The sequence below is a fragment of the Marmota monax genome, unplaced genomic scaffold (genome assembly GCF_021218885.2).
Source record: "Marmota monax isolate L192 unplaced genomic scaffold, Marmota_monax_Labrador192_F-V1.1 WCK01_AAM20220418_F8-fsc00065, whole genome shotgun sequence".
Taxonomy (NCBI): Eukaryota; Metazoa; Chordata; class Mammalia; order Rodentia; family Sciuridae; genus Marmota; species Marmota monax.
This window is the reverse complement of record NW_026694038.1, coordinates 9269240-9296239: the sequence shown is the minus strand read 5'-3', so window position 1 is coordinate 9296239 and position 27000 is coordinate 9269240. Positions and strand designations below refer to the sequence as shown.

Genomic DNA, 27000 nt, shown 5'->3' with positions numbered 1-27000 from the left:
GGCCTCTTTTGAGAAAGGTTAGAAGTTGCCTAAAAATGTGATGGGCATTCATCTAAATGTAAGAATCTTTTTGTCCTTTTAGTTTTCCTTTTTTTTTCCTCCCTTGGGTGAAAGAATAAGAGGATAGAAATTACCTTTATCTATAAATAGGGCTGGGAGATTCTGGGCCCAGGCAAGTTCTGGTGTTGTACAAGCATGATACACTCAAAGGATTTGACACAAAGATCTGGAGTTATTTGGACACCCATCTGACTGAAAACTATCCATAAGGGCTGTTCTTGTGGATTGTTAAGCTAGGAGCCTATCTGGTTCTCATCTGACATTTCAGGGGGACTGTATTTTCTCCTTCAGGATTAAAGGAAGAAATATTCTGCAACGCCATCATAAATAATTCAAAATCCAAGAAAGCTTAACATGAACTGTAAGAATGTGACCTGAAGTCACACTCTAAGTACAAGAAGAATGCATCTAAGTCAGTGTAAGAGTATATTACTAGGAAATAAGTGGTAGGCCCACCAGTCTGCAGGAGAGCTGTTTCTGTGCACTTTTATAAAGGCTTTTTCTAAGGATTTAAGCTTCCCCAGAGTCTGGACTCTGTGCATTTAACCTCCAGTTGAGGTCATCAGTCTGTTCCATCATGACAGTGCTACATGATACCACTCTCTTCTCCCCACTAATCTGTCGTAAATGTTGTCTTGAAAGGGGCTTAAGATTCAATTATTAATCAGAACCAATTTAACAGGCTGTTGATGCCTGGAATAAAATTTTTTCAATTTGCAAAGCTGGGATAAGCTGATCAAGGAGAATGGTACAATTTCACAGGAAATACATTAAGCCTCCCACGCCTGCCTAAAGAGCTTACTGAGGTTCACCAGAGTGCTGAGAAAGGTGTGTTTGGATGGATACATTATGAGTCCATGGAGAGTAATTATGAGAAATTTATAAACCATAGCACACCTCACTTTATTATTATTTTTATTATTATTTCATTATAATTTTTTGCAGTATTGGGAATTGAACCTAGTGCCTCACACATGTTATGTAAGTACTCTACCACTGGGCTAGATTCCCTGCCCTTTCAATTTTATTTTAATAGAAGGTCTCAGTAAGTTGCCAAGGCTGGCTTCGAACTCTCAATCTTCCTGTCTCAGCCTTCTGAGTAGCTGGGATGACAGGTGTGTACCACTGTGCCTGATACCCATTTTATTATAAATTAAATTTTCTTGACTGGAAGGAAGAACCAAATTGCTTTCTCTTTTCAAAATCGAATTTAGAATGTAGCCCTACACATTTTACTTAGATGAATGATGCTATGGAAATGGTATTTTCTGCACTTAATTCTGTTTTATTCCCTTTTTCCATATTCAAGTTATGAGACCCATAAGTTTATTAATTCTCTTTAAAAGGCGCCAGTCTTCAGACAGGAGAGTGTCTGCATTTCCAGTATATGGCAAATGACCTAAATCATTTGCGATATGCTGGAAATACAATCTATGTTGAGTGTAAGAATGTGTGTTGTTGAAAAGGTCTTCCATAGTTGATGAATTGATTCCGCCTGTCTCCCCCATGGATCTCTCACTGCCCTGGGCACAAGTGATGTGACCCTAAAAATGTGATGGGTGCTATAGAAAACCAGAGTAGGCCATTCCAAAATGTATCTCTTCAGCAGAAGGTAGGGTACCAGCTGATTATTTTGAGACACTGCAGACACTGGAGAAGCTCTAAAGAGTAGCAGTAACCCTTTTGTAAGGGAAATTTACATCTATAAAATAAATCTCCACTCATAGTATGTCTCCCTCCTCTCTGTAACAGGAAGAAATGGCTTTAAAGCTCTAGAGACTTCTCAATGGAGACAATACTGACATAACTCTGCATAGCAAACTTACCCTTATTTACTGTATTTTTCTTTCCTTTGACTCCACCACCCCAACACCTTTCTTTGTTTCATCTTAAAATGGTATTTAAGACTGAACTCACATCTACCTCTCTGAGATTTGCTCATATCTCTGGGTATCTCTCACATATACATAAGGTATATGCATTAATAAATCCCATTTATTTATTTTTTACTTATCTATCTCTCTGTTTTTAAGGGGTCTATCCCAGCTAAGAACTTAGAGGGGTAAAGGGAAAATTATTTTTCTTCCCCTACAGTGATCCCGGATGCAAGCACCTCTTAGTTTTTAAAATTTTATGTTTCCTTCTTTTTGTCTTCTGTAGGTAAGAATGAAATTACCTACAGCTATAGACTTGGAAATGTTTTCCTCTCTAAGTTAGAATTTCATCTCTAACACTGCATAAGGACAAATGTGATCATCTCCCAGTCAAGGGCAACTGGGGTGCAGGCAGGACCAGCTATGCCATTTGCAGACTCATTGCTAAATGAAAACTTCAAAAAGCAGAAAAATATGCCACTAAATGTACTGGCATAGAAAACTTTTCCCATTTTATTGTCCTGTGGCTTTTCTCTCAAAAAATTTTAAAGTTCGCTATTTAATGTCATTCTAAGTAAATAAAAGATCTAAATTATCAGCACTAGTGTTACTGTTCCTTTTTACATTGCACAATGCCAGCTCTAAAAAATACAAAATGCCAGGGCATTTAACTCCTTTGTGCAATCACAGATGTTGCACAACCTGTATTTTGTCCCTAGAGGGTGCCTTGAGCTGGCCAGAAAAGACAAACCCAGCCTCAGGAGGGCTGGAAGAAGGAAGAGATTCCCCAGGCATTGAGCAGGCTGAGCAAGCTGGCATGGAGTACTTCCTCTGGCACAGGACCCTCAGGACCCTCAGGAGCTATTCACTCTGGTCTGATGACTTCTCAGATCTCCCCTCCCACCAGCTGATGGACCAACACGTTAGCTCCTGACTTGGGGCAGGCCCTGGAAAATCTCCCTTTCCTACTGGTGGTGTCCCCAGTCCATGGCAGACAGGTACCCCCAAGGGCATTGCAACCTCCGTACTAGGTAATGGACCAGGTGAGTCCCTCACTGTGTCGTGGCCTCTTGTCCACTATCCACCAGACACATTGCAACTGCTACACTTTGCCCTGAGATGCTGTAGGATGGGGTGCCCAACTATGATCCTCCACTCGTATGTCCAGACCCCTGCTTGCGCCGAGAGGATGGCAGTGATTACTGGGCTTACAAGGGAAGGAGGCCAGGTAGGACTGAGAGATCCATGGCAGGGGAGTAGGCTGTGAACCCACCACCAGGAAGGTGGGGATGTGGGGAGGGGAGGAGGCCACATGTATCCTCTTGAGGTGTCTTGGACCCCCATCCTCCAATGCCCCATTGTCCCCTCTGACTTATAAAACACAAATGCAAATACACTTGTCAGTAATTCCAAGACTGAGACTGCAGAGCATTAAACCACAATTGTGGGCTCCCCCCACCCACTTGGTGCTCTGTGGTCTACACTGGTGATGTGACCCTGGGTGCAAGAGCAAAGGACAAGGAAGATGAAAGTGAGAACTTTCAACAGTGCAGCCAGCTCTGCCCAGTTTTGACTCCTGAACAGGCTCATTGGGAACCAGGAATAACTGTGTGAACAGTAGACCTGCTCGTTGGACAAGAGCTTTCTCTTCTATCCCTTTGCCCTACTTTCTCCATGACGATTTTTAAAAAAATTTATTTTTTAGTTGTAGTTGGACACAACACCTTTATTTCACTTGTTTATTTTTATGTGGTGCTGAGGATCGAACCCAGGGTCTCACATGTGCAAGGCAAGCGCTGTACCGCTGAGCCACAACCCCAGCCTTCCATGATGATTTTTTTCTTCCTCCTCTACCCTTTCTTGCTGACTGATTTGAAGCACAGTGCCTGACCTCCTGTGCTGGGGGCAGCAGGGGACAGCTGTGGGCTTCTGTGGGTAGCAGGCTGCTCCTGTGCGTTTTCTGGACACAGAGTAAGTTTAAAATTTGACATTTTACATCCCATATTCTATGTTTGTGGCTTCGTTTGGGGGTTTCTTTTGCTCCTTTTTTCTCCTTTCTAGTTCCCCTTCTCTCTCCCTTTGTCTGAGTGAGGGGAGATCTGTCTCTTAATTATGTTTTACAGCTAATTAGGTGGCTTTCCCTGCTGGCAGGATGCATGAACTTCCACAGTGAGTGCCGGCCAGGATCAAGGAGCTCCTGGTGTGTGGAGAGGGAGCACCTGCTTTTCAGCGTGGTGGAGACCCGACAGGAAGAAAGAAGAGAAAGGGAGGGAAAAGTCACAGAGGCATGGAACAGGTGGAAAAGGGAGCGTGGGGAAATGGACCAGGGGAAGAAGTAAGGCAGGAGGGAGGGAATGAAGTGTGGAAAGAAGAAAGGGAGAATGAAGGAAGAGGAGGGGAAGAAGGAAGGGAGAGGAAAGTAGGAAGGACAGACCGAAGGAAGGAAGCTAGAATTTTTTTTTTTGTTCTACTTATATAATTTGAAAAGAATGGAGGCTTGTGCCTACTGAAGCTTCTGCCCAGGCAGACAAAATCTTTGTAGTGCCCGTCTGGGGCAGAGTGTGAGCTTCCAGGTGGCAGGTGACAAGGAAGGTCAGGGCCAAGTTTCTGATATCAGATTCTTTTCTTTTCTTTCTTTCTTTTTCTTTTTCTTTTTTTTTTTTTAGGTACTGGGGATTTTTTTTTAGGACAGGGTCTCACTGAGTTGCTTAGTGCCTCATTTTTGCTTAGGCTGGCTTTGAACTCGTGACCCTCCTGCCTCAAGCTCCTGAGCCACTGGGATTATAGGTGTGCTGGAATTATAGACTGCTCCTATCAGATTCTTGATTCTGCATCTCAGTCCTCTTGGAATACCTCCCAACATATTAGTGCTCTGAGAAAGTGCAGATGCCCTGGGCAGGGAAGGGGGTTCAGTGGTGGAGTGCATGGGGTAAGAACAACAATGGCAGATCTCTTCTGGAGTTCCCAGAGCCCCAGGGTTGCATTGAGGAGGGTTGGAACTTTACATTCACAAGAATCGTCACAAATATGAACTTAAAAATTTCCAGGGTGACTAATGTACTGGCTGTAAAAGCCAAGTGTGCTTATAATTTCAAATTTTGAAAACCACTTTTTTCCCCCCTAACAGTATTACCATCAACTGTTCTCTTGGGTCCTGCAAGCAACTTTGTCTCTAATCATCTGAGGAGGGTGAAGACAGGGCAACTTGCTATCTGATGGACCCACAGCCTAAAGATGACTCACTGCTTCCTGGGGAGCCCTGCTCACTAGTCCAGAGATCCAGACCCACAGAGAGTCTCATCACCATGCTCAGAAAACTCCCAGACTCAGGTTTCCTGATCTTTCCATTTTCTCAGTAACGCATATCTTTTTCAGAGAAATATTGCATTTTGGGATTATGATGCCGACTTCACTGAGATTTTCCTTATAGGGACAGCAAAACCTAATTTGTCAAAAGAACAATATGATCCCACCCAAATATCTAGAGAACCTGAGATATTGACTGAGATCTCTTTAAAGACCGATGAGATATGAGAACAATATTTATCTCTAACTCCCTCCTCTGTCTCGAGCAGGACTTGTTGGGATGGAGGCCCCTTATCAGAATTACATGGAATGATGGTAATAAAGCAGATTTTTTCACCCCAGTGCAGAATTACTGAATCTCTGTGGGCCTTGGGTCAGAAACTACATTTTAAATAAGTCAAGAATTATGATCTTATATTTACTGACTTTTAGGAATCAATGTTTGGAGCAGTGGTTCTCAAAACACAGGAGGCTTCAAAATCAACCAGAGGGCTTATAAAGCATAGAGCCTGGGCCTCACTCTCAAGAGTGCCTAATTACTAAGTCTGGAGCCCAGTACTTTGCATTTCTAAAAAGCTCCTGGCTAGGCTGCTGCTGGTTTGGGGGCCACATTTTGAGAACCACTGATTTAGAACAATTAAATCAATTTTTTTTCATGTCCATCAGGCATAACCCACTTAGTGTTTCGGGGAAGCCCTCAGGAACAGACTACTGGAGGTAGTAGTGGTGGTGGGTTTGTTTTCTGTATGTTTGGGAGGGGAAGGACAGGGGAAGCAGTGCAGCCCCCTTTCACCCCCAGGAGCCTGGCTGGCCTCCAGGTCTCCAGGGAGCCCATGGGATGGGTGTGAGCCTCTGTTGATGACCAGAATCTGTTGCTGGATCTTCTAATCCTTGGACACTCAGTCTAGCTTCAAGTCTCCTCTAGGGAAAATACATGATGGATTGTCCAAATCTAGAGCTTCCAGAAGATGCTAGTACTAAGCTGGAAAATCACAAATACAAAAGGCAGAATCCTCATCATCATGGCTAACCAGGAAGAAATCATCTCTGAAATGACAGCTGGGCATATTCGTATGGCAACAGATCACCAAGCCAATGGCGATATTTCAGGGGTCTCAGGCCTCAGTGTTTGCATTCTTTGATCTAGGAAGAATTTCAGGGCTCCTCAGACCATGGAGGTGCCTGGCTGTGGTTTAGAGGCTAGTTCCCACAGGACTGCTTCCTTTCGTCCTTAGACACCTGCAGTTTCCAAGTTGGTCACTAGAGGTCTCAGCAGGCCAACAGTTATCTTAGGCCTTAAGGGACCAGGGCCCACCAGGAAGCCTGAAAAAACCATCCACCACTCCCAGCTGGTTGATTTGATCAGGGAGCTATCTGACACAGGGAGAAGTAAGGTGAGGGGCTCTTGCCTCCACCTGCCTGCTCAGCATCCTCAGTGGGCCAACTGATTGGTCTTGCATGGTGGCCCATGGATGCCATTTTCTTCCTCAAACAGTGGTACAGCTGTCATGGGAGAAGGACTAGTATCCCCAAAACAATGACAGTTGCCAACAAGGGGTCCACAGTCCCTTTCCATAATTTCCAATAGCTGATCCCTCCAGATGCCATGGTGGATTGGCATTTCTCAATTTTAAGTCAAGCGTCATGCCCTTGCATAGTATTTTCCTGTTAGATTTGCCACTTCTAAGCCCCTTTTATGACAAAATTCTGGAAGTGAAATTCTATCCTGGTAATACTCTCAGAGATAATGGCTCTTTGCAGTGCTAAATTTTGTCCAGCCGAACCTGAAAAGTACACACGAAATTATCCACCTCTGTGATGTTCCTCATCCTGTCACATCCTGTCCTGCTTCTCCCACTCAGCTTTGAATTAGTGTCAGATCCAATATCCTGCTGCATACTAGGTGTGTGTGTGTGTGTGTGTGTGTGTGTGTGTGTGTGGTATTTTGGAAAAAGTTGCATTTTAAGCCAAAAGATATATGAAAAACTCAAATGGGCCAAAATATTAAATCCAGTGATGATTCTTTGCCCTATAAAGAAGATATATCACAAAGATGTCATGCGTGTCATGGGAGAAAAAGCTCTGCTAAAATGACATTGTATATTTGGTTAATATTGGTGTTTCCATAATTTTATGCTAAAAAGGGGGTTGATCTCAAAATGTTGCTGAAAGCTTGCATGTGTAGGTTTCTATTCTTGCCTTATTGGTTTTCAAGTTAGTCTCTAACTGCTTTGGAGACTTCCCTGGCCTTGTTAATTTGGTTAGCAATACACTGAAAAAGAGAAAATGTACCCTTATTCACCTACTGAATCACCGTAAGTTTCAGAACTCTAATGAGTGGGCTCTTGGGGAGGAGAGAAGCAGATCCCATCCTGATACCACCAAACTGCAAAAAACGACATATTTGAGATGACAAAACCTGGAGTTTGCCACGTCTACTGAGTTTGATGGGCTCATGTAAAGGGGACAGGCCATTTGCTTCTCATATGCATCTTCTCCTTCCTGCCCTTGCTCTTCTTCAGTTAGTAACACAGACTCACAGTGTTCTTGCTTCTGTAGGCTGTCTCTGTTTGCACAGACTGACTATAACTTTTTCCATAATCTTACAGAAGAAAATGAATACTGGTAGGAGGAAAGTGCAAGAAAAACAGCTCAAGGTTAGCAAGCAAATGTGACATGATGTACCTTTTGAAGTTGACTGTTCTGAAACTCATTTTACAAACGAGAAAACCATAGTCCAGAGAGGCACATTGACTTTCTCCAGCTCACCCTGGCAGACCCAGTGAATGGGACCTGGGATCCTTTCTTGAGATGTAGACTCCTTCCCTTTCTTTCATTTATAAAAAGCTCTCCTGATGGTATGTGAAGGGTTCTATTTCAGAGAGAAAGAAGCTGGGATACAACTCCAGTAAATTGCTTTGATACAAAGAAGAGGATTGAGTTTTAATCCAGACAAGTTACTTTCTCTCTTGAGATCTAAGTTTTCTTCCATAAATTATGGGATTTGGAGTGAAGGATCCAAGCATAAGGACTTTGGGGCTCCAGAATTCCATGCATCTCTGAATAGCCGTTTGGGATCTTAATACAATAGGGCTTGGACAGGGCTCAGTCACATCTCATGAGAGTCCCTTCAATTTTAAATTTTTGTCATCTCTGACAGCTAACTTGGAACATTTCCTCCTAATTCCCATTCAACACACATTCAAAACCTCAGTGAGAGTGAGAACACAAGTCAGTTCCAACCCTCAAATCACAGCCAGGTGGAAGAAGGCTGTAGTGAGACAGGATAGCATTTTAAATGATCCAGGTATGCCCTAGGCACAAATATCTTTTCCCGAACTTGTTTGCTCCGTAGATCTAGTTTATCACATATTAAATTTGCTCATAGTGGAAATAGTTTGTGTAGAATCCAGGAATACCAAAAAGATTTTTTTTTGTGTGTGTGTGTGTGTGTTTGTATGTGTCTATGCGTATACAGTGAAAGGTCAAAATAGTCCATACCTGGCCCTAAGGCCCATTATTATCCTTTCTTCTTTATAATACTGTTTTTTCCCATATATGTTTGTATTTCCATCACATACATATGTACAGAGAGAAAATAATAAATGAGAAGATTACCACTTCTCTTCATGGCTCATTTTAACCCTGTCCCTTGGCACAATGGTGTTTATATTCATAGCATCCAATTCTATGGAGAATGACAGAGCAGTAATCCATTTAGGACCGCAGCGGCAGAGAACACTGGCTAGGCGGTGGAGCCCACCCTGGCCCCCGAGGAGAAGCCCACACGCGTGGTTCCCCACGTTGGAGTGTGTGCTGCGGTGAGAGCAGGGGCGCGTGCCTGGAATGCTAAGAGCTGACAATCTGAGGGTGCATTGTCAGAGAACAATCACCAAACGCATCCCCCAGGACTCCCCAACTCCTTCCCGCGGAGCTGCCAGGCTTACAGCTGCACGTGCTCTGGCTCTTACCCCATGTGTTGGGGACTGTGTGTGTGAGAGAAGCACAAACAGAAAACCAGGAACAAAGACATAGGATCTACAGCTTAAAAGTGACGGTTCATGCGGCCCAAGCCCCAACTGCGGAAAGCGGGAGTCGGAGGAGAAGAGCAGAGAAGACATGCGGGAACGCAAGGCGGAAGCGCACAAAACACAGCTGAACCCACAAGGAGCCATGCTCACACTTACATGGTGTGGTCTCACACTACCTTAGTTTGCCTTAAGCATTTCCATCATCTGAGAGTGTCGGAGGGAAAAACAGAAGGGTTAAAGATAAATGAGAGCTCACACTTTATTTTCAAAGATTAAAAATAACAATGTCATTTCTAGCCATCCCATTCAGCATGTGATTGATTCACAGCGACAAAGAGCCCTTTTTCAGAGCCAGACTGGCTGCGTTCAGACCTGGGTTCTGCCACCTGCTAGCTGCAGGACCCTGGGTCAATGTCTTATCTTTGTGTGCCTCTGTTTCCTTACCTGTAAAATAGGTCTAATAGTAGTACTTACCTCATAAGGTTGCCGTGAGGATGGTATAAATTAATACATGCAAATATGTGGAACATATCCTTGTTATTTTTTTTAAATCTTTGTTTTCCTCAAGCAATACCCTTCAGACTAGAAGGAATAAAGTTGTATAGAAACCCAAGAACTCAGAGAGACTTTTAACTATTCAGTAAGAAAAATGATTCAGAAGGAAATGACAAAGTAAGAAATGCATGGGTTGTGCATGCGTTCCATATGTCACTATAATTCTTTGAAGGCATCATTTCAAATTCTGGATTATCCCAAAGCAATTCAGGGTAGCTTTTGAAGAAAGATAAGTAAAAATCAATTCTACACACACAGATCAATTAGAACTCTAAAGCCTGGTTCACATTGTGCAGTTCAAGGCCACGCACATATCCTCAGGTATTGCCCTCTGGATGGATGTCATCTCTCATCTTCTCAAATGCTCCCATCTGGTGTCTCTCAGAATTGCTGAAAGGTGCCAGTGCAAGGGCAGGAGTGGGTGTGGGTACCCACTGGTTTGTCAAGCTACATAGGAGGACAGCTTTCTTTCTTCCACTTTTCCCCGAAATCACTTAATTAGTTTTGACCTCATTTGGCAGCATATTATGGCCCAACAATAAAGAATGGTACTTAGGAGGCTAAGGCAGGAGGATCGTAAGTTTGAGGCTGGCTTCATCAACTTAGTGAGATCCTGTTCAAAAATAAAAAATAAAAAGGGCTGGGATGTAGCTCAGTGGTAGAGCACTCCTGGGTTCAATCTCTAGTACTGCAAAAGAAAGGAAGGAAGGGAGTGAGGGAGGACATTTGGTGGGGGTGTGACATCTTAGCCTAAAAGAAACCTGCAAGTGAAAGTCCCCATGGATGACCTGGATGTAAGTGTGCCTTTGATGACCACACTCTGTGCAGTATCAGTGCCTAGTTCCTCACTTTCCCTCAACACAACTGCTGCTCTCTCTACCTCCTTGTGGTGTATTTGCATATGCAGAACAACCTCATTTAAAAACATGTGGTCTTAATTAAAAACATGTGATATTGCATGAATCTCAAAGTAATTAACTGTCTTCTTCTTTGGCTCCATGGACACCCAATTCCTTCCTCCCCAATAATTCTAATTTGATTTCATAGCTTCTCATTTCCTGCTTCCCATTTGGTCCTCTTCTTGCTGATCTCTTTTTGTTGTTACCTAGGTTGCTTCTTATATATCACTGGCCTGAGGAAGTTTTCAGGGTAGAGGATCTAGGCCTTTCCTCCATGTTTCTTGTCAAAGGCATGAACAACCACGTTGGCTCTTTTCAGGACATGACCAAATTTGCATAAAGCAACTTGATTATTTTAAGTTGGGTACCAGAAGTATCATTTCGAATGAAAAGTGAAAGGCAACATTGGAAATTTTCAGCTAGTAGACTACAGAAGGGGAAATTTGTGAAGAACATGTCAGAGTTTGGTTAGTAACTCAAACTCCCTTTGGAGCACAGGCTCTCTCTGCAGGGAGTCCCTCTGCAGGGAGTGTATGTTCGATCCCTGGCTCCCTGAAATAGACATGGCAATGAAAGTACATTCTTCCACAAAGCAGAGTACGTGTGAGTGTATGCACATCCCGGTGACACTGTCATACTCTGAGAAGACCTCTGCTTTGAGCAGGGTTTTAACCAGGATCATTTTCTTACATGTGAACTCCTGAGTTGAGTTCCCCAGCTGAGAAGCTGCCAGTTGGGCTGCAGGTTCATCAAGTCTGGTTTGAGTTTTGCTCTCTCATGCAGCCTCTCACTATATAAAATGCAGTATGCCCCACACTATGGGAAGGCGTTAGGGCTGCCAGTGATCACAGTTTCATTTGGCAGGAAAGCTGGCTTTTAAAGACACAGTCTTAGATCTTTCCAATCACAGGTACTGTTTCAAGGACATAGATCACATTTCTCAGGCTCTGGAACACAGAGAAACACCTTGATCTGCTCAACACTTTTTTGAAGGGAAGCTATTTATGTCATTAGAATGTTGTTCAGGCAAAAGTGCAAATGGGAGAAAGAGACAGAGGATACTGAGGAAAGCAAAGGGATTTCAACCAGAAAAAGTAGGTCTAATGAATTGATGTTTGCAGAAATGGTGACATTTAAACAAAATTATTAAGCAATTAGCCAAATTATAGCTAGGATGGGAAATACAAGATGATTTCAAAGGGAATCATTTCAAATAAGTCATTATCTTGGTTTGGAGTTATTATCTTGCATTATCATCTTGCATTTGGTTCCACATCAAATGAAGAAGGTCATTATTTTGATAAGAGATAGAGGCAGCTATGCTTTTTTCATTGATGGGACAGGAAGTGCCACATCTCCTGGGGAGTCAATGAGCTCATCAGCCTGCAGGACCACATATGGACGGCTAGTACCCTGGGTGTAGTGAAAATGGCTGTGGCGCCATTATCCTGCACAGGATGACTTTGAGTTAAGAGTTCAAAGACAGTCACTTCCAAGTCCTGCTCTGGGTGCTAATCCTCTCTATAGCTAGGTCAGTTACATCCCTAGGTTTCAATGGGTAGCCCATAGAGGAAAGGGCTGAAAGAATAGGTTCTGCCATCACAGGTGCTTGGATGCCTTGAGAGTATTTTGGTGTCCTATTCTCAGCTCATTAAATTGACTGACTTTTTAAGGAGTGAAGTGAGTGTGTGGTGTGTGTGTGCACACGTATGTGTTTGTGTAGTTTGATCAGAGCAGACTAATGGTTATTGTTAGTTGGAAACAGCTAAGGAAATAATTCCAATTCTTTGTAAGAGTGCACTCCAGGAGAGATGGAATGTTCATAGTGAGGGAAGGGAGGAGGAGAGAAAGGGAGGATGAGGTTGGGAAGGGCAGGACAGGGAGTGGCTCCCTTTCAGATATGCAGAATGATGGACGAAGCCTTGCCTGCAGTCTTTAACTTTCCTCTTGCTTTCTCAGGGATGGTGAAACTCTTTTCCTTGTGATCTAATGATATCATGGGGGTGGAGGGATGAGGATCTCATTAACAAAGTGTAATTCTTTTGAGATGGTATAAAATACCCTCCTCACTTCCTTCTTGAACTAGAGGGAACATGAAACTTGAGTTAATTATTGCAAAAATTATGTTGAAGTTCCTTCCAGTTCTATATTATAGCTAGTAAAAAGAGGCAGTTGAGAGAAGAGAGGTAGAGAGAGGGCCAACAGGCAGTGAGTTTCACGGAAGAGGCAAAGAAGAGATAAAATGAAAGATCTACACAGAGAAAGACACATGTGGGAAAGGAGACTAATGATAGCTTAGGGATGGCAATATGAAGTACCCCAACACACACACACACACACACACACACACACACACACACAGCATGCAACACATATTAGACTTCAATGAATCAGCATCATTGTTTGGTCTCATTCCATTTTCCACTCTTTCTTTTAAAATTCTCTGTTGCACATTTAGAAGAATGGGCCCAAACAAGGATGCATTGTCTTCATTCATGTCCCTAGAATGGAGAGAAAGAGTTGAATAGAAGATAGGCTTTATGCAGAATGTGGACTTCAGGTCACTAAGGAAGCTTCTGTCTCAGCTATGTAGTCAGATCTCAAGACAAACCTCTTCTAGTGCACTCCTGATACCTGAGAGTGGTCCTCAGACCACAGGTATCATATTCCAATCAAGGCTGAGGCAATGAGAGGATTTCTTAGGGAAATGGAATGGGATTACTTTTACCAAAGTTAGATGAGTCTTGCTGGTTCTATGTACATATACAAACAGCATATTTCTTCTTTGCTATGAGCCCACAGACAGGCCTTCTACCATCACTTCTTGAATTAGAGAACTTTATTCTGAGGACTCACTAAATGTAAGAATCACTCTTTTTGTAGTGGCTCAATCAACAGATTGAAGTTTCATTCATTAAGGAACATTATTTATAGTATTTAAAACATCAAAAAGAGACGGTTGTTACATTTTTATTGATTTGCTCCAACTTGAGTGAACAGCTGTCTCATTTATTTGAAACTTTAGAAAAACCACCAAACGTCCCTCTGAATAAGTATTTCTTTTATATCTGGGTGGTTTGCACTAAGGCCTGGAAGTTTGAGTTCTGTAGTTTAATTTCCCACTTCCTAGGTGGTAGAGGATAATAGGCGGGATGCTGAGTGTTGACAGATTTTTTCCTTCAAAAAATTCATACAGTGCTCAGTGGTGGAGGGTAGCAATGAAAAGAACAGACAGGAAATAAAGTCCCAGTGAAAATGATTTTCAGTTAGAGGTCTTCAGGGAAGAAATACAAGATGGTACTCTGATTCACTGTTAGAATCAGAGAGACCTAGAGTTGGATGACATGACCTTGGTAACTAATTGTCCAGTCAACTTGCCTCATTTTATAGATTAGGATACAAAAACTCTATAGAGAGGACAAGTGACATAGCCTGTCACTATCACTGTTTTGAGATGGTGTAAAATACTCTCCTCGCTTCATTCTTAAATTAGAGAGAACATGAAACTTGAGTTAATAGTTGCTTCCCATATTCTAGAGAAGAACAACATTTTTTAAAGCAGTGATATGCATTAGGCAACACAGGTTAAATATCCCTTATCATGAATGCTTGGGACCAGAAGGGTTTTGGATTTCAGACTTTTGTTGGTTATATTACATATGTTTGCATTAATTTTATAAATGAGCTATCTTGGGGGTGGAATCCAAGTCTAAACATGAAATACATTTATGTTTCATATAACCTGGAGATAATTTTATACAGTATTTTTAGTTTGTCAGTATTGATTGTAACTCCACATGAGGTCAGGCATGGAATTTTCAATGTGTGGCAACATGTTAGCACTTAAAAAGTGTCAGATTTTGGAACACTTTGGGTTTTAGGTCTGCAAATTAAGCATGCTCAATCTGTGTGATATGAATAATATGTGCAACCTGCCCTTTGAGTTTAGAGAGCTTTAATCTCTTCCTAAGTGGGCTGAGGGCAAAGTTAGGGGACCGCTTTGACTCCTCTACTAGAATAAAAGTCAAATGGCACTGTGTGGCCTACCTCCATCTAGGTTGCTAATTTTCCATTTTGAATAAACTATGGAAACCTTTAGAGTACTCTAAGACATTTTTTTTTTGACCTATGTTTGAGAAGATTTACTTCAGAAAGTTAAAAGTTTTATTCTTTGAACATGATTTTCAAATTGAGAATTCTCACTGAAAAAAAAAGACAAAATTTTATTTTTATAATGGGGTAAAGTGAAAACACAAAATATTCTTATGGAACCTTCAAATTCCCCAAGAGTATGTCCTCGAAATCGAATTTGAGAAACATTGTCCTAGCTCAGAATTCAACCCTGCACTCTTCTCTGGGTCCATTGATCAATTTCTTCCTTAGTTTATGTCCCTATCCACCCTCACCCCTTTACTTGCTACCTCTTTTGTATGGAATGGATTTTTTTAAAAGTACATGTTTCTGCAAAGAAGCCTGTTTCCTGCACTTCTGTTACCCCATGCCCCTCCATCCTGGAATCCTGGGTCACTTTGTGCTTTCTAGTACATTTCCTTTACATGAAAATCTGGCATAATCCTCCTTTGGTGAAATGGTATTTTTAATGAAAGTGTTAGTTTCATAAAATGAAAAAGATTCAGTTTTCTTTCCTGTCATATAGGCAGAGTCAGCCACCCTCTGGATTTCGGGAATGTTCTGTCAGCTGAAATGCACTTTAAACAGCTCACCTGGCCTTGTAGGTTAGTTAAGTTCCCTGTTTTACCATCTCACCAATTTAACACTGCCATCATCCTCCCTCTGGGGTGACAGGTGGCTAAAAAACACATTTAGATTTTCCTCTGAGGGGGAATTTCTCTGTCCTTGTCAGTCTTGCTCTGTTGTGTGTCTCACAGGCAACAGGGAGGAATTTGCTGAGGAGCTCCCTTGGGAGTGTCTCTTCCCTGCCTACCTGCTTTCATGTTCTCCTGGGTCAGAGTCTTCTTTTGCTTTAAGAATTCACTCCCTGGTGGCAATATTAAGTGTGCTAGAATTTCTTTTGGGCCTTTACAGAATTGTTGCTCTTTTTGTTTTTGGACCTCATGGAAAGTGATTTTTAAAAAATGGAATGGATCCTAGCGCTATATTATTTTGGTTTGCTGGGAGCCATTAGCCAAGTAGGTATGACAATTTCCTTGCCAGCGTACCCCATGTTGCTTAGTGGAAGGACTCCTGGAAATAGGACATTTTGCAGTGACATTGCAGTTAGGTGACCTTGCTCAAGGACCAGGGCGGATCCGGGATTAGGGTGTTCCCGGTTTAGGATAATCGGGTTTAGGGCGTTCCAGGTTTAAGATTATTCCTGCTGGGAATAGGGCGTATCCTGCTGCCTGAGTTCCCCTTGAGTTCTCACGGGATTCAGACAGTATTTTTTTTTGGGAGACAGAAGCCCAGTGGGAGTGGATTTGGGCAGAGAACGTGGATTTCCCCAGAACGTGATTGTAGACGGCTGGTGTGAGTTCGGGAATAAAGAGTTGCTGTTTGAATCTACAAGCTGTGTGGTGGCTAGTGATTGTGTGCCCAGCCAGACTGCGGCATTTGTGCCCAGCCAGACTGCGGCATTGGTTAAAGAACATGAAGAAATGGTTCTGTGTACCTGCACTTCCTGATATGGCAGGCAGTAGCCACGTGTGACTATTAAAATTTATTTAAAATTTAAATTAATTAAAATGAAATACAACTCAGTCTCACTAGAAATATCATTTGCTTAAGATCTACTTGTGTCTAGACCCCCAACAGCAGACAGAGCAAATAAAGAACCTTTTCCCCGCTGTTCTGCAGGATAGTGCTGTCCTGTAATACTCATTGGACTTTAATAAAATTCGAATGCAGACTGTATGCTCTTTCCTGCAAGTTGGAGTCCGAAAAAGATACAAAGAAACACTAAATACCTCAGTGAGGTTCAGACATAACCCATCTGGAAAACACAGAGGACAATTATTTAATAAACAGGGCAGTTGGAATTCTGGGTGTCTTTATGTTCAAGTTGGTCACATGGAGCCTCGCCACTTAATTTAGATTCTAAGAGATCAGGCTTTGTATAAATAAAAATAATTGATTTATACTAAAGCAGTGATTCCTCTTAAGGGAGACGTGTATTGTGGAAACATCTGAGAACTTGTGCCAACTATTAATCCTCCCCTACCCAGACAGGACTGGAGTCCATTAGGAAAACAGGTGTTGCATGGGGAACGTCTGTAGCTTGTAAACAGCTCCTCTGGTGATTCCCATGTGTCTTCCCCACTCCCATCCTTCAGTTGAGAACTATAAAGATGACTAATTGCAGAATGACAAGGACTATTTATGTAGGTTAAATACTTAAGTCCTAAAATAGGTTAAGCTCGGATTATTGAGGCTGGAGATAGAAGCTATTCTGATCACATCCAAGCAGAGTGGATAAGATTTTTGGTTAGCAAAGGTGTATTACTTCCCCAAAGCAACGTGGGTAAATATTGATGGCAAGTTAGCATTAAATGTTCATTCATTCAAGAACCACTTATTTAGTATTAAATAATGTCTGTTAAATACTGTGATACCCATTACAGAGTATGGTAGTTAAATTCTTGTAAGGGCTTCCGAGTCAGCCTGAATTTAAATTTGGTACTTTCTGTGTGTCCTTAGCCAAATTACTTACTATCTCCATGATTTGATTTCCTGCATTAAATTGGGGATAATGTTAGTACTTACTTCATGGGATTATGAGTATTGAATGATAAAAGGTACATAGTAAAATTTAGTGACTGTAGCATTCTTGAAGGGTATATTAGGGACTGGGGATGTAGCTCATGATACAGTGTTTGCCTAGCATGAGCAAGGCTCCGGGTTCAATCCCCAGCACCGGGGAATAAAAAGGAACATATAGTTTAGTGAGGAAGAGAAATCCCCTTAAGCTGTACAACTCCTCATTGCAGAGAGGGCTGGTTCAATTGATAATGAAGCAGCACTACAGAAATCAAAAGCATAGGTGTGATCCCTGTGTGGTCCAATCAGCTCTGGGGTAGATCAGATGTCTCTGCCTTTAGCTCTGCTATCCATGAATGTGGGCCATGAGGAAATCAGGGTATTTGGATAATCAAATATGAGAGCTGATAAAGATCCAAGAAAAAGTCATCCAAGTTCTTTCCTTTAGAGATGAGCAGAACAAGCTGCAGAGCTGAGGTGCTTTGCCAAACTTTAAACACAACCTGTTGGTGGCAGAGCTGGGGCCAGAGCTTGGGGTTTCTGATTACCAACTTAGTGTCCATGGTGTACACGCTGAATGTTTCTTAATTGAACAGAAATCTTCATCCCTATGAATGTTAGAAAAGATGTTGATTATCACTGGGCTATGGAACTATCTCTAAACACATTTTCAGAACCCAAATACCAGACCGGGTGCAATTTTTGTTTGTTGTTAAAGGTAAATTGACATCCCAGAAGACATGGCTCCTGACAGGGACTCTATGCTGACTAACCAACTATCAGAGCCAGAATTCAGTTTGTTGTACATTCCAAAGATTAGCCTGTCTCATTACACTCAGCAGGGTAAATCCACTAACTCATCTTGTAATAGCAGGATGAACTAGGAACACAGTGAACTCGTGAAAGACTGATTTCCGAATGTGGACACCCCCTTCCTGTTCATCAGTCTTGATACTGTTGTGCTTGGTCTGTAATTCTCTGGGTAGATGATCAACTCTTGCTTCTATCACTGCTTATACCCTGTCAGCTCTTAAAAGCATGAATAGGGGCTGGGATTGTGGCTCAGGGGTAGAGTGCTCACCTAGCACGTGTCAGACACTGGGTTTGATCCTCAATACTACATAAAAATGAAATGAAGGTATTGTGTCCACCTACAAGTAAATCATATATATATTTTAAAAAAGCATGGATAGAGACTGGGGTTGTGGCTCTGAGGTAGAGTGCTTGCCTCACACATGTGAAGCACTGGGTTCAATTCTCAGCACCACATAAAAATAAACAAAATAAAGGTATTGTGTTCATCTACAACTAAAAAAAAATTATAAAAAAGCATGGATAGTGGAAGAACGATAGGTTTCACATTAGCATGTGAGTGCTAATTCTTGGATTTTTGATCACTTCTTTGTGTGTGGCTATGTGGGACTGCCTGCTTCTAATGACAGTAAATACCTCAGCATATGGGGCTTGCCTGCTTAGCGCCAGCACAGACAGGGGCAAGACAGCGGGGGAGTGCCTCTATAAACTTAGATCAGATGATCACTCTCTGTCCACGACTTCTAATGGCTCCCAGCAGGGGTAAAATCCAGACTCCTTTCCCAGGGGACACAGCCTACAGCATCTGGCCCTTGTCTGTCTCCAGCTGTACTTCCTACGGCTCTCCCTCCCCCTCACTTCTAGCCCCACTCAAACTCGCCTTCTTCCTTGTCCTCATCCCTGTCTAGGATCTTTGTACTTGCTCTTCCCTGTGCTTGGAATTCCCCCTCTCTGTTGCCAGGCCAGTTTCTCCACATTTCAGCTGAATTTCAGGTCCTCAGAGGCTTTCCCTGAACATAACCTTGGGCAGTTACTTGGTCACTGTCTAGCATATTACCTGGTTTAAATTCTCTGCAGAGCATGGTTCACTCTCTGATGTTTTATTTTATTGAAATTTATTTCTTAATGGTGTGACTATACTTTGTGTACAACCAGAGATATGAAAGATTGTGCTCTCTATGTGTGATATGAATTGTAATGCATTCTGCTGTCATATGTAACAAATTAGAATAAAAAATAAAAAGAATTATTTCTTGTCTGCCTCTCCTTGTTAGAAAGCAAGTTTCAGAAAAAGAATTTCATCTACTTGGTTCACTAATTTATTCCTATTTCTTAAAATTGGCTTAAAACATTGTAGGTGCTCAATAAGTATAGACTTAAATGAATGAGTGAGTGACTGCCAGGGCAGGATCATAGCTCATCAATGTTTACCTTTGCTGGCTGTTCACTGATTTCCTGGGCTCTGAATGTTGCTGGCCTAGAGCAAAGTGTGGGGCACTATGGAGAGCAAACCTAATAGTCACTTTTTAAGAATTAAATATTTATTTTTTAGTTGCAGTTGGATACAATACCTTTATTTTATTTATTTTTATGTGGCGCTGAGAATTGAATCCAGGTCGTTGAATGTGCTAGGTGAGTGCTCTATCGCTGAGCCACAACTTCAGCCCCCTGATAGTCACTTTTACTAGCAGAACACACAGGAAATATTAATTAAACAATACTTAATGAGTATTGTTTAATTACTCTGTGACTGATCATAAAGTCTTTTTGAGGATTAATTCACTGAATCTCAACAAGCCAATTGAGCAGGGACTAGTCTTATTCTCATTAGTGAGGATCAGTAAACCGAGATCTAAGTGTTTAAATGTCTCACCCAAGGCCACACAGCTGATGAGCTGAAAGGTCAGGATTTGAATCCAGAGCATCTGACTCCAGAGTCCTCACTGTTACCCACAATAGGAAATCCTCATGGAACCTAAGCTAGTAAAGAGAATGCAAAGTAGGAAGAATGGTAAAATAAAAATGCAGAAGAATGTGAAACTATAATTTTTCAGGCTACAAGAATCTCCCATTTGGGGCTGGGGATGTGGCTTAAGCTGTAGCGTGCTTGCCTGGCATGTGTGCGGCCTGGCTTCGATCCTCAGCACCACATACAAAAAAAGGTGTTGTGTCTGCTGAAAACTAGAAAATAAATATTAAAAAAAGAATCTCCCATTTAATCAAAATAAAAGGTGTCTATCTCTATCTCTCTGAGGCTAAAATGGCCCTCAATGACTTGATAACATTAATGGAGATGAACAAACTTCTCAACATTATGAATTCTAGCACAGGAATTCTGTGGGTATGTTCCATCCAAACCATCATGATGACGTCAGAGCTGTCCTTTCTCCCTGTAAGGCCTGAGCTGACCACACTGAATGGCTTGTGCACGTGACTTGACTGACAGGTCTATGGAATGCTGGAAGCCTGTCACTGACTTTTGCTCCTAAGCCTTCCTTCTGCCCACCTCCCATTTGTGCAAGTATTTGTCTCCACTTGACAGTAGCAACTGCCACGCCTTATCTGGCAGCTGGACTTGCTATCTTGATCTCTTCTGCTCAGTTAGGCTTCAGTGACATCTAATAGGCTCAAACAGATGATTTTATCAAGTAAATGGTGCTAGAGAAAATTGTTAGGAGGCAAAGGCACTGGTGATATCCAGTGAGTAGCCAGCAGACACAGAAGAGAAAAAAGTGGTGGTGATTTAGAAGGGGCTTGAGCCTGGTCTCTGATGGAATCCAGAAAAAGGAAAAGCCCTTTTGATTGAGTTATTCTAACTAACTGGTTTGACCTTTTCATCAAGTTGAAATACTGAACAGAATGATCCTAGACAAGACGGTGAGCCATGGCAGGGAAAGAGCTTTGTGAGGTAGATGAAAGAGTACTCTAAATGAGAAATAGCAGAATAAAAGAAATGCTTTAGGACTCAATTGGCTAGGTTAAATAGGCTTTATAGGAGTGTTACACTGTGACACATTGGGACAGAATGAACGTTGGTTATGAAGCAAACTCTCTCCTCTGATGTATGCACTCACTATCTGTAAATTAAAGTCACTGAGTGTGTATCTGTGAGCAAAATTTGGTCTTTCATCACCTGCTTTCTTTATGTTCAATGGAGGGTGTAATGCTATGGGTATTAATATAGTCTGATAGAGAATGATGGACAATACAACCAATGAAGAGCCAATGACAGTTATCTAGCCCATCTAAATCCCCAAGTATTCCAAATATTAACGTCTATCTTCTGCATCAAGCCCTTATACCAGTGCAGAAAATAACAAAGAACAATGTTGATTTCGGTGACTTTTATTCTATTTCAAAGTTTTCTCACTGTTCCAGCTTGGCTTTTACTAACACACATTGAAATGGCAAAAGACAGGGAAATAGGAGCAAGGGGGCCAGAAAAATTTACATGATGCTTATATCATTAGTCTCCATAAAACGGAAAGGTTTATCAGGGAGGGGGAGTGCAGAGTGACTACTGTTTGCCAGGTATTTTCCTGACATTCTAGGAGGCAGGTATCATTAATCCTCCTTTGACAGATGAAAACATGAGTCCAAAATGTGTCAGCAATTAACCAAGGTCACCTGACTCAGAAGTAGCGATGCAGGTCTGATGGGAATTCAAATTCAGACCTACCATTCCAGAGTCTAACTAGAATCCCACCTGTGTCACGCATTATTCCCTTTTTTAAAAAAGTTTTTATTTGTTCTTTTTAGTTATACATGACAGGAGAATGTATTTTAGCATATTATACATATATGAATTATAATTTCCCATCCTGTGGTGGTACACGATGTGGAGTTACACTGGTGGCATGTTCATATATGAACATAGGGAAATTATGTTCAATTCATTCTACTGTCTTTCCGATTCCCAGCCCTTTCCCTTCCCTTCATTCCTTTGTCTAATCCAAAGTACTTCTATTCTTCCCACTCCCGTCCTCTATTGTGTTAGCATCCACATATCAGAGAGAACATTTGGCCTTTGGTTTTTGGTCTATCTATTTATCCAGTTCCATCTATTTACTGGCTAATGCCATAATTTCATTTTTCTTTATGGCCAAGTAATATTCCATTGTGTATACATACCACATTTTCTTTATCCATTCATCTGTTGAAGGACATTTAGGTTGGTTCCATAGCTTAGTTATTGTATCACACAGTATTCTGAAGCATCTTTTTCTGATGTATTTAAGGTATTCTATGAGACATTACTCTAATTAGACTTCACAATCCATTTGGGAAGAAGGAAAATCTTCCCTGAGTCTGCTGCAAGGAGGCTTTCAGAGAATTTGGAAATTTATTGGGTGCCCAGTGATTTGGTATAATGAAGGTAGGTGTGGGGACTGTAAGTAAGGAAGGGGTTATCAAGGGTGTAAGGAGTGGGGGCTGCAGACCCCCCATGGACATGAATTACCTATTTTCTCTCCTGACACAGGATGTGTCTATGCCCAAGTTGGCTTATAGTAGGTTCTAAATGTTGTTCACTGCTTGGTCTATTAAAATCTTTTGTTTTTTCTTCAATAAAACAAGTTCTGTGTCCTCTATACTGTATCATTGGTTTACAAGTCTATTTTGGTGCCAATACCATGTCATTTTTGCTACTCTAGCTCTGTAGTATAGTTTAAGGTCTGGTATTGTGATGCCTCCTGCTTCACTTTTCTTGCTAAGGATTGCTTTAGCTATTCTGGGTCTCTTGCTTTTTCCAAATAAATTTCATGATTGCCTTTTCTATTTCTATGAAGAATGTCTTTGGGATTTTAATAGGAATTGCATTAAATCTGTATAATACTTTTGGTAGTATGGCCATTTTGATAATATTCATTCTGACTATCCAGGAGCATAGGAGATCTTTCCATCTTCTGAGGTTTTCTTCAGTTTCTTTCTTTAGTGTTCTGTAGTTTTCATTGTAGAGGACTTTCATCTCTTTGTTAGATTGATTCTCAGGTTTTTTTTTTTTTTGAGGCTATTGTGAATGGGGTAGTTTTCCTAATTTCTCTTTCAGTGGATTCATCACTGATGTATAGGAATGCATTTGATTTATGAGTGTTCATTTTATATCCTGCTTTGCTGAATTCATTTGCTAGTTCTAGAAGTTTTCCGGTGGAATTTTTTGGATCCTCTAAATATAGAATCATGTCATAAGCAAATAGTGATATTTTGAGTTCTTTTTTACCTATTTGTACCCCTTTACTTTCTTTCTTTTGTCTAATTGCTCTGGCTAGAGTTTCAAGGATGATGTTCAATAGAAGTGGTGAAAGAGAACATCCTTGTCTTGTTCCAGTTTTTAGTGGAAATGCTTTCAATTTTTCTCCATTTAGAATGATGCTGGTCTTAGGTTTAGCACATATAGCTTTTATAATGTTGAGGTATGTTCCTACTATCCCTCGTTTTTCTACTGTTTTGAACATAAAGGTGTGCTGTATTTTGTCAAATGCTTTTTCCGCATCTATTGAGATGATCATATGATTCTTGTTTTTAAGTCTATTAATATGATGAATTATGTTTACTGATTTCTGTGTGTTGAATCAACCTCATATCCCTGGGATAAATCCCACTTGATCATGGGGCACTATCTTTTAAATATGTTTTTGTATTCAATTTGCCAGAATTTTATTGAGAAGTTTTGCATCTATGTTCATCAGGGATATTGGTCTGAAGTTTTCTTTCCTTGGTGTATCTTTGTCTGGTTTTGGTATCAGGGTGATATTAGCCTCATAGAATGACTTTGGAAGGGTTCCCTCCTTTTCTATTTCATGGGATACTTTGAGGAATATTGGTGTTAATTCTTCTTTGAAAGTCTCTCCTGTCACGTATAACTAATTAAAACAAATAAAAAAATTAAAAAAAGAAAAAAAGCTCAGTTTTTCTTAAGGAGAAAATACTTTCAGGCACAGGGAAGTTTTGAGATCCTAACTGCTTTCTTTCCAAAGCTCTCTATACAAAAACTGGAACTGCCTGAATTGAATTTTCCAGCAATCAGGGGGATGAAGAACTGCAAAGGCTGCATTTTCATCAAAAGCATCTCTGGTTAACTTCAGTATCACATTATGCATGGATAATATATATTTTTTATTAAAAATAAAAGTATAGCTTGATGATGTACTACTTTGATTAAGACAGCTTGGATAAGAATATATTTTAATTTTATATTACAAGTTATAGAAGAAAAGAGTTCAAAAACATTTTCATTTTTTGTAGTCCTTTTCCACGATAGAATTGCCACATCATTTATTGTTCAGTCAAGTCAATTTTGAGAGTGAAAGTGGGTGCTGTTAATAATATATATATATTTTTGCTACTAGGTATTGAACCCATGGGTATTCTATAACTGGGTTATATCTGTATCCCTTTTTTATTTTTTATTTTGATGCAGGGTCTTGCTAAACTGCTAAGGCTAGTCTTGAACTTGTAATCTTCCTGCCTCACCCTCCCCAGTTGCTATTAATGATCACAGCAGATCATCAGATGTAAACTGGGACTGTCCCATGTGAACTAGGATGAAGACCCTAACTATCCAAAGGAAAACTACTTTTCCTTTTATATATTCCACAGGAAGCCCTGTAATCTATGACTTAAAAAGCACTGGGACCTCTAACACTCTCCCCTGCAGAAGTGGCTCCTTCTACTTTTTCTCTAGTCTATTTTTCTATTTCCCCATTTCTGCCTGGAAGGTGGGCAAGCCAGGCTGTGGACCATTGGTGAGAATGGCACCCCTTGAGAGATTCTTTTTTTAAAAATATTTTTTAGTTGTAAATAGATCTTTTATTTTATTTATTTATTTATATGCAGTGCTGAGGATTGAACCCAGGGCTTCATACATGCCAGACAAGTGTTCTACCACTGAGCTAAAATTCCAGTCCCCTTTGAGAGGGTCTTTGTAAAAATTTTTTTCCATTTTTAAAATTTGTTCTACTTAGTCATACATGACATCAGAATGCATTTCAATTCATTGTACACAAATACAGGACAACATTTCAATTCTCTGGTTGTACATGATATAGAGTCACACCATTTGTGCAATCATATAATCGTATAAGTCTGTCTCATTCCACCATCTTTCCTGCCCCTATTCCCCCTTCCCTCCCCACTCTCCCTCTTTTCCAAATTCTCCATCCCCCACCTCCCTTCCCTTATGGATCAGAATCTATTAATCAGAGAAAACATTTGGCCTTTGGATTTTGGGATTGGCTTACTTTACTAAGCTCCAACTCCATCCATTTACCTGCAAATGCCATAATTTTGTTCTCTTTTAATGCTGAGTAATATTCCATTGTGTATATATGCCATAGTTTCTTTATCCATCCTTGAGAGGTTCTTGATAGTGATGTGCTATCTGCCTTGAGAGTAAGGTCTGGGTCCAATCCTGGGACGAGGACTGAGCCAAACCTCAGTGTGAACCTTGTATGTGTGGGCTTCGGGAGTCTGAACACTGTAAGTGTGGGCGTGTTTTGGGAACTCCTTCTTTCCTCTTACCTTTCCACTTATGTCATTTGTCTAGCTGACTTCTTCAGCTGCTCTGGACTGGGGAGGGGGAGTCTTCACCCAACATCTCTCTGATTAGAGAAGAGAAATGCCAGCTGTCTATTGAGAAACCCTGGTTGCCTCCCTTCTGGGAAGGGCTGTCAGGACAGTGTTTCCTGGGTACAAGTCCTGTACCCTTGAAAAGTGTTTCCTGCTCCTTTGCTGGAAGACTTTTGGACATCTTCATCTCTTGATTTCAGATAAGGGCAGAGGGCAGGGCTAGATTGGAATTTCTGAGTTCTCTGCTTGCTGGAGCAGGGCACTCCCCTTCCCGTCCTGTGAGCCTGTCCCATTGGCTTTCCAACTGCTAATTCAGTGAGCAGATGGTACTCTCTTCCTGGTCTGGGGGAGTTTGAGGGTGGTAGGGACAGAGGCTCAGGAGACCTGCGTCTCTTTCCTGAGGGCACTGGAGTCCAAGAAGATCAACTAGTTCTTATAGACTGTAGAGGGAGCCGTGGGCCTGTCTTGGAGCCTTTGCTGTAAGAGTTCCCCAGGATTGATTTTATGAATCAGCTATGACTGGAGTGAACTGCAAGTACACAGCCCAAAACTAGGGAACTGATGGGTCTTCTCTGTTTCTTCTAGGTCCTCATATCTGGACCATTACAATCATTTTGGGAACCACAGCTGAGGAAGAATCTAGCCCAGAGAAGAATGTCCAGGACTTGTGATAATAGAGGACCTGTGGCCAATCTGTGGGGGCTGAGATGGTTTGATTAGCACAGGGGAGCTGCTTTCAAATCTGCAAAGGACTGTTGACAGGAAGGGGGTCTAACCTCCCTTGTGAGGTCTCCAAAAGTGGAGGCCTCTCATCTTTGCATGAGATGGGCCAGATATTTCCAAAACACTTTAAGAATAAATTAAATCACAACAGTTATTCATTAAGTACCTTCTATTTTCTAGGTGTTTACATTATTGAAGAGACTGCTAATGAATTATGCCATATTCATTCCCCTTTTGTCTTAATCTTCTGTAGTGTTGGGGGTAGCAACACATCCAGCTAGAATCCTAACTTTTTAGCTTTCCTTGAGGATAGGTGTCCAATGGGTTATAAATAAGTGTTGGTGGGTGGGACATCTAGAAAAATACTTTAAAGGGTGCTTGCTCGGAAGTGTGAATCAGGCGGTATAGCGATACCAGACTTCAAACTATACTACAGAGCAATAGTAACAAAAACAGCAT

General features: G+C 41.3%; 1 protein-coding gene across 2 annotated transcripts in view; it reads right to left on the bottom strand.

Annotated features, from left to right (window-relative positions):
* Lhfpl3 (LHFPL tetraspan subfamily member 3) overlaps positions 1 to 27000 on the bottom strand; it is a 529118-nt gene that overhangs the window by 39602 nt on the left and 462516 nt on the right. Inside the window, exon 3 of one of the 2 annotated variants that reach the window (XM_058585507.1) lies at positions 9428 to 9475. The exons of the other annotated variant lie outside the window; for it this stretch is intronic. Coding sequence (XP_058441490.1) covers positions 9459 to 9475 — 17 coding nt within the window. The 3' untranslated portion in view covers positions 9428 to 9458. The remainder of the gene's footprint in view (positions 1 to 9427; positions 9476 to 27000) is intronic. 2 annotated transcript variants of the gene reach the window in all.